Source organism: Balaenoptera physalus (genome assembly GCF_965194825.1).
Source record: "Balaenoptera physalus genome assembly, chromosome: 9".
Lineage (NCBI taxonomy): Eukaryota > Metazoa > Chordata > Mammalia > Artiodactyla > Balaenopteridae > Balaenoptera > Balaenoptera physalus.
The window spans coordinates 72,552,540-72,567,048 of NC_138888.1; the positions used below are offsets into that span (position 1 = coordinate 72,552,540).

The 14,509-nt window shown below is 34.0% G+C and overlaps 1 protein-coding gene across 4 annotated transcripts in view; it reads left to right on the forward strand.

Moving 5' to 3' along the window:
• CEP162 (centrosomal protein 162) overlaps window positions 1-14,509 on the forward strand; it is a 221,251-nt gene that overhangs the window by 140,520 nt on the left and 66,222 nt on the right. For 3 of the 4 annotated variants that reach the window (XM_082473929.1, XM_082473928.1, XM_082473930.1), the window contains exons 3-8: window positions 5-116; window positions 2,506-2,652; window positions 2,988-3,171; window positions 5,146-5,213; window positions 10,414-10,529; window positions 12,156-12,186. In XM_082473929.1, coding sequence (XP_082330055.1) covers window positions 5-116; window positions 2,506-2,652; window positions 2,988-3,171; window positions 5,146-5,213; window positions 10,414-10,529; window positions 12,156-12,186 — 658 coding nt within the window. Of the gene's footprint in view, window positions 1-4; window positions 117-139; window positions 1,765-2,505; window positions 2,653-2,987; window positions 3,172-5,145; window positions 5,214-10,413; window positions 10,530-12,155; window positions 12,187-14,509 lie in introns of those variants that run through there. The other variant, XM_082473931.1, reaches the window with a different exon arrangement.

A 14,509-nucleotide genomic window follows, 5' to 3' on the forward strand; every position in this document is an offset into this window, starting at 1 on the left:
TTAGCTTTCAGATGATTCTTTTGAAAATTCAAATAAAACACCAAGACAACCTAAAGAAGTGAAGAAGAATGATACAATGCCATGGTGGATAACTGAAGATGAATTTGAAGATGGTGGTAAGTATTGCTGATTTTTAATTTCAAATTATTTGACCACAGGGGGGCAGTCAAGACTTTTAATTCTGGATTTTCTCACCATGCTTTTAATAAATATATAAGGAAAATAATACTAATAGTGTAAATTTTTGAAGTTTGACTTGATTTTCATATTACTTAACTTTATATTTCCTATATAATAGCGAATCTATGTTTCTGCATTATCAGATTATTTTACATTGAAATAATTTATCGTTACTCAATTTAAGATCGTGAATAATATTAGATATATTTATATATTGTCATGTTTAATGGTAAAGTGATTTAAAGTGATGTAATAAAATATTCTGACAATGTATTAATGTCACTGCATTGGGAAGATTTTAACAAATCTATAGATTTTGGTATTGCTCTCTGTTAATGACAGTAGAAAAAAATAATTTTATTACCTTAATGGTAAATAACTCATTATTGATCCTGTCTAGCACATGTGTATATCTTTTTTGGAACTATTCCTACTCACATCTTTACAAATAGAAAATTACTCTCTGGGTGTTTTCTTCAATATAGCTACTATATATGATACTGCTGTATTCGCAAAGATCCTCAGATTACCTCTATTAAGTACCTATGTTCACACTATTTGTGTATCACTAAGCACCATTTTATGAACTGATAGGATTTCTATATCTCTTCTTTTTCCTTGTGCTCCTTGACCCTCAACAGTAAATAATAAATGTGTTTAATAAATAAATGTTACTGTGAATTTGATAGTCACTTCTCTGTTCTTAACACTTTACAGTAAGGAATTGCCTTATTGAAAAGTTCAGTGTGTTTTCATAAATCCATAAACCATGCACAGTGCTAAAGTTTGCATGTGAAGAATTCTTTTGTAGAATCTTTCCCCCTATTGATGCTTGAAAAGGATATTATATGATTAAGTGCTATTGAAATAATTGACAATGATTTGTGACTTATTTAGCATTAAAATCTTTTTCTAGAAAGTAATGAATCAGAGATGGAGTATGCAAACTCACCCGAAAGGGAAAGAATAGGTCCTAGACCAACACTTGAATGTAACCTGACTAAAGATACTAAATTTTTTTTAAAAGAATGTATCAATCAGAGTGGATTTGATTAGTAAAGGATGCAAAGGATACTTAGGAAGGAGACTTTGACAGTGTCCATTTAAACACAGGGGAAGAAGGTTTCTCTGCCCAAGGGTATAACCTGGTCCCTGGTTCAGTCACAAACATTTATTGAGTTCATGTTATGTTCTGAGTACTTGGCACTAGTATGCAAAGACAAAATATGATTCCTGTCATCAAGAGTGTAGAAGTTTCTAAGGGAGAATTGAACACCCCTTTTGAGAGGAATGCATTCCCAGTCTTACATAGACGCCATTAAACATCAACATTGAGCTACTTCAACCTTATAATTTTGCTTTCTCTTTCAGTTGCCATAAGGACAAAATGTTCTGCCTAGTTAGTGAAACCGTCTAATTCTCCTACTGGTTATACTCTTCATTATAAATAACTGAATTGGATCTTGGTTTCAGTTGTATTAGTCTCTCATGAGGTTGGTTAGTGTGGGTCACATCCCTGAGTCCATCTTCAGAGCCGGGCTGAGACCCTGGACAGATGCCCCGACGGCACCCTGACCTTGGCGTGTATGTTTTCATTTGAAGTGCCTATAGATATATCTCCTGATTTTCTCCAGCTGTGTGGAAGTTATTGTTAGATCAGTTAAAACCATTATTCACGCAGAGCCATAAAATAATTTGATTCTAAAGCTTTTCCAATAGGATGCTAAGTAGGAAATTGAAGTCACAATTTGTAACTTCTCAATAAGGCTTCCTTCTAAGTAAAAGTGGTATTTTTCTAATCTTATTATTTGTATTATATAGTTACTTTTTTCCATATATCAGTTTTTTACAACACATATATACTGCTAGGGTAAAGAAATTTTGATATTGTATAACTTCTCCAGTGTTTTCTAGTGCTTTTAGAATGAAGAGCAAAACCCTACCCCCAGCCTATGAAGACGAGCATGGTCTGACCGTTGACTCCTGCCCTGGGATTACTTCCCCAAGTGGCATGGTATACTGTATTAAGTACTTGTGATTCAAAATAATTTTTAAAAAATCTCATCTCATTATGCAAGTTTTTGAAATATTCCACTTAATAAGATGCACTGCAATCAAATAGAATTGTAATTTTTGTTTTGTGAATTTTTGATCTGATGGAATTTTATTTCATAGACCAGATTTATTTCATAGCTACTGTCTACTAGTATAACTAATATAACAGTATAACTAGTCTAAGCTAGTATAACAGTACTACTGTGTTGGCATAGTAGTCAAAACAATTCTCTTAACATAAATATCCAACTATATTAAATCCCATCCCAGGACTACTTGGAACAAATGTAAGCTATTTGAAAACAAAGAAGAATCCTCAGCCTATTATGGAAATAGAAGAGGAATCTGCTGAAAAGATTCAGTTTCTTAAGAGCAGTGGAACCTCTATCTTAAGTATTGACAGCTTAGAGGCCAATGGTAAGAATTGTGATGGATGTGCGTTGACAGGTTAATTACTATGCTTATAATCAGGATTTTTAGAAAAGTTAACTCATAACTATCTTGGAGCCTCCTTTACTGAAGCGTGTAGACAGATTTAATATCTTCCTAGAAGGTTTAGAATTATACCTCTGGAGAAGCTTCATAGCCTTACATATTATAATGAATATAAAGCTATATTTGAGTAAGAGATTAAGTGAAGTATGTTTCAAATTTTTTGAAGTCTTACTATGTAATGTCAATAAATGCATCATTAAAATTAATTTTTTCAAAATTCTATGTGTTAATGAAATATATTTGTGCTTTCTATTTAGAGATAGTAGTTCCTGAGCTCAATCATAGCGTTCTTGGATTGGGATTGGACACATTAGAAGAGCAAGAGGAAAAAGAGCAATTTTTTGCCAGGCTTGAGAAAGGCTTCACATCTTCCATTGATTACTCAAGATTAAATAAAGAATTGGATTCTAATGACTCCACACATTTTAAAGCTTTACATAGGTAATGTAAATACAATATAAACTAATCATTGAGTGATTTTTGTGTCTTTCTGTATTTTTGAAAGGCTGGTAGATGCGTGGAATTGAAGGGGTAAACATATATAACAGGCAAAATTTAAATCTTATTTTTAATTCTATTTTCTCTTCATTATTTCGGTCAGGGGTAACGTGTGTGTGTGTAGAATATGATTTATGTATATGTGTGTGTGTATATATATATATATATATGGGCTGGAAAATGTTGATGTGTATTTGAGAGCCTCTAGAGGTCTGAAATTTCATGCATGAGGTACTTTTGAAATGAATAGCACATTGCCAAATAGACCTAACTAGGAAGGTAATTTGTTAAGTGATTTTCCAGAGATAAGGTCAATAAGAGAGTCAGTAAGAGAGTTTGTGTCCTACCTTTGTGTATGGTTGACCCTAATGATTATTAGGAGACCTCATTTATCCTGGAAATTCTACTAGTTGACTGAGCGGGTGCCTTGTAAGTGCCGTAGACCTTTGGCATTCTCAAGACTTCTGTGAAACCTGGTATCTTTAATTTCCTCAGTTTCAGTTTTCCATTTAATTTTTTAAATCATAAATGGAAGCCAGATTACAATTTTAAGATTTTAAGAACACCAAACTATATTTAAATTAAGGGTCAGGAGACTCACAGCCTCTGGTCATTACAGTGCCTGGTCTCCTCAAGATGCTTATTTTCTTAGACAGTGGACAAAGCAGTGACCCTTACGAACTGTGCAGGGTCTGAGATTTTTACCCTACTTGCAGGCTAACAAGTCAGCCTGCCAGTTTTATGAATGCTGACAATAGACACAAGATTCCTGGGTCAGAAACAACAGGACTTTATTTCTCATCACAAAAGCAGGACCTGAGGGTCACGTTTATTTGCCTTAGTTTCCCATGACCCACAAGGTTCACGGCGTCCATGATGGCTGTTTGCCAGTGCAATGGGTTGCCTTACAGGAGAGGGTCACTGAGCTTGGGGAATCTTTGCTTTAGAGTAAGTGGAAACAAGCCTGATTTGGGGGCAGAAACATTGCCTCGTCTCTCAAAGTTGCTCACTGCACACAACCCTGAGAAATGACCTAGGAAGGAGGGTCTGTGCCTTGCGTTCTTGGCATACCCAGCAAGAACACCTACGGACCCTCAGGGCCCATGGTGGTTGCCTGTCCTAACAGTGACACAGCTTAAACATACACAGATTTGCTGGCCACAAGTTTTTGCCCCTTTGCAATATTTCTTAACATTTCTTTGTTCTTAACGATATTCTTAACTACTGATATTTCTACGCAAGAACAACCTAGTCAGAGTGCAGTAGTGTATTGAGTATGCAATGGTATTTTCTGCTACTGTTATTAGAGTTTATAGTTTCTTGGATCTGCTAATAATCTCACTAAAGACATGGTTGGGGGACTGAAAAAGGTAGAACTGATTCTTTGGTTTGAAGGAAGGCAGTATATGAACTAATATAGCCAATATAATTAAAAGTAGCTCTCTTGTCACCTTGCTGAGTATTTATTGGCTCAAGGCTCTCTTTCAGCTTCCATTTCAGGATGAAATTGCTTATTAGCATGTAAATGCTGATTCTGGCAGTTTTTTTCTGGTCTCCACATAGACTTCACTGATTCTTACAGCTTGTGGTCAGTTCCTAATCTTTAGCGTAGAAAGGCTGGCTGGGCCCTGAGACATGTAAATGCACATATTTATGTATAAAATTGTGTATATTTGTGTATAAAATTAAGAAAATGGCACTTTTTCCCCTTTGTATTACTTTGGCAGCTACAATTAGTCTTAGATCCTTTATTTTCAAAACATTTCCCTCATAGCTTCCCAATTTTTAGCTTTTGCTAGAACAAAAGTACTTGAGAAGAAGTATGTAACGTTAGAGGTTTTTAAAAAATATACACAAAATATTGCATGGTAATATATTATTAACATGTAATAGTAAATTAAGTAAATATTTTTCCAGTAATCAAGCTAATGTGGAACTGACTGAAGATAAACATGAGGATGAATCAAAACATGAAGAACTGGCAGGTAATTTCATTGGTTCTAAAATTTACAGTATTTGAAAAGATAATATAGCTTTTAATAAAGACATTGATAAGAGAAAAATAAAAGGAAAATCATATTATCTTGGAAAGAGCTTGAACAGGTAGAGTGAGTTGCCCACAGCACAATTGCAGCTACTAAGAAATTGTTGTAAGTGCAGGACTGCTTCGTTTGTTGGGAGTGGGTAGTGGACCCATTTGGAAGACAGAAAAAGTACTTTTGTGCTAGGACCAGGGGAATGTGTGCAGTCAGGACAAATACCTCCAAAGCATGGTGAGGGAGGTGTGTCTTTTTCCATCTTTTGACTTTTAATGTGTCTGTGTTTCTATATTTTAAATGGCTTTCTTTTGGTAGCATATAGCTGAGTTTTGCTTTTATATCCAATCTGACAATCTCAGACTTTTAACTGAAGTTTCTACCCTTTGCAAAAATATATTAATTGGTATGGTTATTTACTGTTTCGCCATTTGTTTTTTTAATCTTCCCATCTTTTTTTGGTTATTGCTTTTGTGCTACATTTTATTGGATTGAGTATTTATACCATTCCATCTTAACCCTTCTTTTGGCTTGTTAGTTGTACTTCTTTGCTGTATTTTTTTCTTAGTTGCCCTGTGATTCACAATATGCACCTTTATCTTATTAGAGTCTACTTTCAAATAACATTATACCACATTACATGAATCTTAACGGTAAACTCCCCCCAACCTTTTTGCTATTTTTGGCATACATTTTTCTTCTGCATATCTTAAAAACCCCACAGTGCAGCAGTATTATTATTATTATCATTATTATTATTGCTTTTAACAATCTGTTATCATTTAAAAAAATTTTTAAGGAAGGTAAAAAAAAGTATACATATGTAAAAATTTATATTTATCCATGTATTTACCATTCCCAATGACTTGTATTTCTTTGCATAGATTTGAGTTTCTTTTTTTTTTTAACTTTTTATTTTGAAATGAATTTTAAAAGTTTATTTTAAAATTAAGATATAATCGATATATATAACATTATATTAATTTCAGGTGTACAGCATAATGATTCAATACCTATACATTGTGAAATGAGCACCATAATAAGTCTAGTTAACATCTGTCACCTTACATAATTACAAAAAAATTATTTTTTCTTGTGATGAGAACTTTTAAGACCTCTTCTCTTAGCAACTTTCAAATAGTTGCTATCTAGTATTACTTTGAGTTTCTATCTAGTATTATTTTTGTTCAGCATGAAAAACCTCCTTAACTTTTCTTGCAGTGCAGGTCTACTAGGAATAATTTCTCTGAGGTTTTGTTTATCTGAAAGTATATTTTGCCTTTGTTTTTGAAGAACACTTTTGCTTGATATAAAATTGTAGGTAGTGTTTATTTCTTTGAGCACTTTAATGATTTCATTCTATTGTCCTCTGACATTATTTCTCATGAGCAGTCAGTGGTAATTCCTGTTATTGTGATTTTGTATATATGTTGTCTTCTTTTCCCTCTGTTTTCAAATTTTTCTCTTTAGGCCAGTTTTGCGGCAATTTGATGAGGATGATCTTGGTGTGCTTTTCTTGTATTTATCCTGTTTGGAGCTGGTTCAGCATCAATTGATCTGTGAATTTATAGTTTCCATCAAAATCAAAAAATGTTTTTGCCATTAATTATTCAAATATCATTTCTGCCACCCCTTGCTTTCTGATCCTAATTACAAGTATGTTAGAAAGTTATATTTTGTCCCACAGGTCACTAAGACTATTTCATTTTTTAAACCTTTTTTTCCTCTCTGCTTCAGTTTTTATTGCAGTGTCTTCAAGTTCACTGATTTTTTTCTTCTTTTCTTTAATGTTTTGTTAATTCATTGAATGATTCTTTTTTTCTTTTACTCTAGAAGTTTCTTTTGGATTTGTTTTTTCATCTCTTTAGTATGTTTCCAAGTCCCCAACATTGAGCATATTCTGCTGATCCCAGTATTCGTTCATTTCTGGGTCTCTTTCTGTTGGCTGCTGCTTCTCCTAGTTGTGGTCACTTTTTCCTCCTTGTAATTCTAGTAATTTTTTAATTGAGTGTTGAATATATTATAGATTTTTTACATTGTTGAGAGTCTGGATCTTGTTTTCTTCTTTTAAGGAGTATTGAGCTTTGTTCTGGCAGATAGCTTGATCCTTTCAAGCCTTTTCTTCTGCTTTGTTAGGAGACGTCAAGAGGAGCCTTACTTAGTCTAGCAGAGTTTGACCCTGCTACTCACGCACAGCCCTCCTGAGATTTCCACTGAATGCCCCTACTGAACAACGAGGATTTTTTCCGCTTAAGCTGGTTAGAGCTTCAGAATCTCCTTACCCTGTGCGAACTCTGGGAATTGTCTGTCTAGCCTGCAGCTTCCCAGTTATTCTCTGCTCCAGCCACACATACATGACTCAGTATTCAGGAAAGACCTCCAGGAAAGATTCAGAAATCTACTCCATGTAGATTTCTAGTGCTCTATTTCTACATCAGTACCTTCTCTCTTTATCACTGCCCTGCAGCTTCTAATCACCTTGTCTTTTCTGTACTCTTATCTCTGTATCCTTAACACAGTGAGACCGTCCTGATCTCCCCCTCCCTGCTCAGCGCTCCAGGATGTACATACCTTCTAGTGAACGTAGGGCTTAGCTCACTTGTTATCTTTCTTAGGAATCATATTTTTGTGCTGTCGATTGTCCAGTGTCTGAAAACGATTGTTTCATATATTTTGTCCATTTTACTTATTATTTACAAAGTCCTTGATATCCAAGATGGTAGAGGAGAAAGTCCTCTAGATTCCATCATACTTAAATTAAAATTCGCAGCCAAATTTCCCAACAGAGAATGAAAAATGTCTCTAAAATGTATCTTTTAGATCTTTTACATTGAGGATTGTTTACCTATTTTCTATTTATGCAAATAATATTTTCAAAGTTACAAGGGTATGGAATATAAGAGTAGAAACATATAACATGTGTAACATCTTCCTGTCAAAAGGTCAGAACAATAAAAATTAATATTCTCATTGTTTTCCAAACAGTATGAAAGAGCTGGATATTATTGTCTCTGATATTTTTCATATGAGAACCACCTTTTCAATTGGGTTTTATTCTTTCATTTTTAAATAAACTTAATTTCCCTTGGTGTTTCTTTCAGAAATCTCTGATACGCTGTTTTCCTTCCTGTTATTTCTTGTCCTGTCTGTCTCATTTCTCTCTGTGACTACCAGTAGCATTTCCTTCTTGCTTCAAACCTAGTTTAATCATGACAAATTCCTGAGGAGGAGGTTGGTCTTTTATATGTTGGACAATAGTGTTTGCCTACAGACTATTCAGTTAGTAAGTGCAACTAACAAAATGTAGTTTTGAAAAATGCACATTAGATTAGCACTTTTCTTAATCAGAAATAATATTTGTCTTTATTAACTTTCAATTCAGTTTAAGTGCAAGACAAGCTATAATAATACTAACAAAGATAATTACTACTGCTAAACATAATGGCTAACACTAATATATAGTACATATTAGATAACACTTTAACTCTTAATCTTCTCAGCAACCCTCTGAAATAAATACTATTATCATCCCTACTTTACAGATGGGAAAAATGAGGCAAAGAGGGTTTGTGACCTGCTTTTGGTTCTACAGCTGAAAACAGTAGAACCAGGAATTGAATCCAAGTCTTCTGGCTCCTGGTCATGCTCTAAGCACTATGCCACACTACCCGAACTGTTTCTTATACTGCTTCTTTGCAGTGACACAAACGCTGCATCCCCCTCCATTGATTTCAGATAGTTCCCAAATCCCAAGTAGTTGTCTGAGTTCATTGTCATACCCTCCCTTATCTCCTCTCTCCTTGTTTATCATCTTTACTTAAGAAAGACTAATCACTGAGGTACTTAAAATTCAGTGATTCCCACTAGAATATTAGGATCTTAATCATCTGATATTGGTCCTAGCGTCTAGAATTTGTCTAATACAAGGTAATTTCTCAGTAACTGTTTTGTGAATTGAATTATGTCTACTGATATTTAGAAAATCCCAGGCAGTGTTCTTTCTCATATAGAAGAGAAGGAAAGGTGTGCTTCTCGTCCTCAGAATGTAGATATTGATGTAGTTAACCAACTCACCTAGCTTATCTACCTAAGTCACAATACCCATGCTGTTCCACCATTGTATTCCTTATGAACTAACATGGAGATGTTTCTGTAAGTAGATCTCACTGAAAGCATCTCTATTTAACTTAATTATTTTCAGACTTCCATTATTAATCACGTTCAAGTTGTCCCCTCTCTTCTAAGAGAAGACTGAAGGACGGCCATTCCAGAAGCAGACTGTCTTGTACCTCGTGCAGTCTTTCTCCCATCAGGCCATCCGGTCTCTGAATGTGATCTGACTTTTGAAATACAAATAAGATTATGAATGATCAGTTCCACTCTGAAAAGGCCATTCCTCTTCTATAGCCCACAAATCTCAGTCAGTCCTTTGATTTAAGGGCTGTAAACAACGAATTAAAAATTGATGAAGAGATCCTGACCAGATAGTCCCTGCCCACCTTTGCCATAAGTAGCCTGATGGCATCATATTAACATGGACACACCTTTCCCTTCTGCTACAAAGCCATTGAGATATAATGTGGGACTTTAGCTGAGAAGTGCCCAGGATTAAGAAACAGTGGAGGTCATATAAGGCTAGTATTTACCCGAGGGAGGGGTCAGAGATAGACCTTTCATAAGTACTGCTTAAGGGTTACAGAAGAGATACCTATAAAGACAAAAAAAATCAACTTAAAAAAAATAAGCAAAATCCAACCTTTTGTTTAAGAGTGTCAAGATTTCACAGAAGTGCTCCCTTTTATAAGTAAACAATTTTGAGATTTTTGTCTTTAAAAAATCAAGTAATTGAAGTTTGTTTTAAAGATAAAATTTCTTGAACAGCTCTAGAAATTTTCAGTTGGTTAATTACACAAAATATTAAAAATGTAAAACTGATAACTGTTTGAAAGTACAAAAATAAAACCCAAGTCTTACGAATTGAATTTTCTTTAAATCTTTGCCCAAAAAAGTATGTTCTTCAAGGTATCTTTATGTTAACATTTAAATAAATTATTCATATGCAGACTTCTTTTGGAAATCAGTAATATTTTCGTGGAATTTGACTTTTTTGACAGTATGATCCTTGTATTTTTAAAACTATTTTCTCCAGAAAATTATAGTGATGATTTTGAAGATGAGGAGGATATTGATGCACCTTTGACTCCTAAAGAAGAGACTAATTCCAAAGAAAATTCCAAATCAGAAAAAATAAATGTACCTAAACAGGTATGTATCAATTATATGTTTGACAGTTTGAAACTTCTTTCATCACCTTAGCTGACTGTTGCTGTATAAAGAGCTCAAAATACAGAGTTCTTTATAGTCTAGCTCATTGTTGGAAAGTTATAGGTCTCTTAATACTCAGACATTTTCTTAACTCAGGTGTCAATTTAAATCTTAATGAAATACATGGCAGTTGATGATTTTCTGAAAGATTTCTTTTGGCAGGTTTCCTTAAGCTTTAGAAATGGAAAACTTCATTAAAATCTCAAATCTAATTTTTAAACAGGTATATTAAACTATACTTTTCTTTGGTAGGTCTTGTCCTTGTGAAGTACAATACATAGCTGCCTCAGTATTTATGCTAATAGTGACATTACTGTCTGAAACTTACTGGGCTAAGATTGTAAACTAAATTATTCCATTCACATTAAGTGTTGTTGTACTCTACTTCTCTTGTTTCTCAGTTCTTACCAAGAATTGGCTACCAAGACTGGCTAAGGGTACTACTCCATATTGCCTACCAGACTGAACTTATCCTTGAAGCTACCTAATAGTAACCAGTAGGACAATTACTATTTGTTATATTGGTTTTCATCTGGATAGTCTCTTTTGCACCTGTGTGTTAGGACTAGATGTTTTGAACATATATGAAACCATAGACTCTAAATAAAAGCAGGGATCACTTTCTGGGTATTAAGAAATAGTCTTATTTTTTAATTTACCTACTACTTTGTCCTTGGTATCATTATGTCACTCAGTTTGTGGGAGAAAAGAATATGACCTTAGAAATACATGAATGTTAATGCGATCTGATAATTATGCTTAGAAAGTTAATGGGATTCATACTTGGAATATGGCAATTACAATACTTTGTATTACAGTAATTTCTACTGGAAAAATAAATAGGTCAGTAGAGGGCACAATAGTTTGGTATATTAAGAAAGTATAGCCTGTATAAAAATGTGTCCACCTAAGTGTGGAAGCCTAGTAGAGAGCCGTCTGAGTAAGGGTCAAAATAGGAAGGAATGAAAGCTCTGCTCTTATGGGTGGATCCTATACACTGCCTATCCAAGTGGAGAATATAGGTGACACAATTAGAAAACTTACTCTAAGGGAACCTATAATTTTGACAAATTTCAACTATCTTGCCATTTGATGGCCTGCCTTTTTTGAAGATTTTGTCTCAAAATGTAGATGAAATGATGAGTGCAACTTATATTTGATCATTAATTTTGATCAATAGGGAAAATGGTGATATTATAATAGCAGAAATCTTACGTGAACTAGCCACGTTATCTTGGAGTTTGAAAAATAGGAGAATTTCTGAGCAAGGTGGATGAACAGGTGGCATTGAGATACTTTAAACGAGGCTTATAAAGGCCTGAATTAATTGCTGGTAATCACCAAGGTTCTGAAGAGACTTCCAGAAGTTCTCTCACAGCTACATTCTCTAGTCTTATAGAATTGTCAGTGAATGAGTGTGATGAAAGAAATCTAGAAAGCACGTTTCTTGATCTTTTCATAGTGGAGTAAAGCACTGGCTTTCAAATTTTGTTATTCTTTTGCATTGCAGTCATTTCGTGTAACTTCAGTTTCAAATCATGTAACTATTTTCTTTTTTTAATTTAGGAAGAAGAGAAAACTGGCATGCTGGCTAATGGTAAATATTATGTATATTCATAAATTTTCATTGGCAAAAAATTGGTCTGTTCAGAATTATATCTAAATAATTCTGAATAAATTACTATTTTTGTTTTTAAATATTTTCTGATGATTTAAACTTTACAGATTTTCTCAATAATATGTTCCTTATGCCTACCTTAAATTCTTCCTGTTGTACTTAAGAATACTTATTTTTTAAAAGCCCAGCATGCCTTTATGGATAAATTGTACCAAACATTCAAAGATGTATTGATATCAGTCCTTGTTAAACTGTTACAAAAAATACAGGAAGAGGGAATTTTTCCAGACTCATTCTGTAAGGCCAGCATCACCTTGATACCAAAACCAGACAAATATTCCTCAGGAAAACTACAAAAGAGCAATTCTATTTACAGTGACATCAAAAAGAATATAATACTTAGGAATAAATTTTATCAACGAGGTAAATTATGCTTAAAACTATAAAACATTGAGGAAAGAAGTTGAAGAACACACAGATAAGTGGAAAGATATTCTGTGCTCATGGATTGGAAGAATTAATACTGTTAAAACGTTCATAGTACCCAAAGTGACCTACAGATTCAGTGAAATCCCTATCAAATTCCAATGATATTTTTCACAGAAATAGAAAAAACAATCCTAAAATTTGTATGGAACCACAAAAGACCTCACATAGCCAAAGCAAACTTGAGAAAGAGCAAAGCGTGGAGGCATCACACTCCTTGATTTCACAATGTATTACAAAGCTATAGTAACCAAAGCAGTATGGTACTGGCATAAAAACAGACACATAAAACCAATGAAACAAAAACAAAAGCAATGAAACAGAATAGCCCAGAAATAAATCCATGCATCTGTGTCACCTGATCTTCAACAAGGGTGCCAAGAATATACAATGAGGAAAGATAGTCTCTTCAATACATTGTGTTCAGAAAACTAGGCATCCACGTGCAGAAGAATGAAATTGGATCCTTATCTCACACCACATACAAAAATCAACTCAAAATGGATCAAAGACTTAAATATAAGACCAGAAACTGCAAAACTATGAGAAGAAAACATAGGAAAAAAGCTTCTTGATGTTGCACTAGGCAATAATTTTTTGGATATGACCCCAAAAGCACAGACAACAAAAGCAAAAATAGATAAATGGTATTACGTTAAACTAAAAAAAGCTTCTGCATAGCAAGGGAAACAACAGAGTGAAAAGGCAACCTATAAAGTGGGACAGAATATTTGTAAACCATGTATCTGGTAAAGGGTTAATATCCAAAATATGCAAAAAACTCATGCAACTCAGTAACAACAACAACAAAAAATTAAAAGTGAGCAGAGGACCCAGATAGACATTTCTCAAAAGAAGATATATAAATGGGCAAACAGGTGTATGAAAAGATACTGAAGTTCACTAATCATCGGGGAAATGCAGATCAAAACCACAATGAGATATCACCTCACACCTGTTAGAATGACTGTTATCAGAAAGAGGAAAAAATAAGTTTTGGCGAGGATGTGGAGAAGAGGGAACTCTAGTGCCCTGTTGGTAGGGATGTAAATTGGCACAGCCTTTATGGAAAACATTATAGAAGTTCCTGAAAAAAATTAAAAGTGGAACTACCTTATTATTCAGAATCCCACTTCTGGATATATATCTGGAAGAGATATCTGTACTCCCATGTTTATTGCAGCATTATTCACAGTAGCCAAGGTATGGATACAACCTAAATGTCCACCAACAGATGAATGAATAAAGAAGATGTAGTATATATAATATTACACATGTATATGTAATATGTATATGTATTTACATGCATAATACTTTGCTTTTAAAAAAGAAGGAAATCCTGCTATTTGCAACAACATGGATGAATGTGGAGGACATTTACATTAAGTGATATAAGCCACGTGAAGAAAGACATACTGCATATTCTCACATATGTGGAATCTAAAAATGTCAATCTCCTAGAAACAGAGTAGAATGTTGGTTACCAGAGGCTGAGGTTGGGGGATATAGGAAGATGTTGGTTAAGGGGTACAAAGTTTCAGTTATGCGAGGTAAATAATGCACAGCAATGTGCGAGGTCTAATGCACGACAATGTGACTATAGTTAATGTTGTATACTACTTGAAACTTGCTGAGGGGAGATCTTAGGTGTTCTCACCACATACACAAAAAAGGGTAAATGGATGTGTTAATTATCTTGATTTTGATGATTATTTCACAATGTATATGTTTATCAAATCAACAAGTCATAGATCTCAAATATATACAATTTTTGATTGGCGATTATACGTCAATAAGATTGGAGGAAAAAATAATT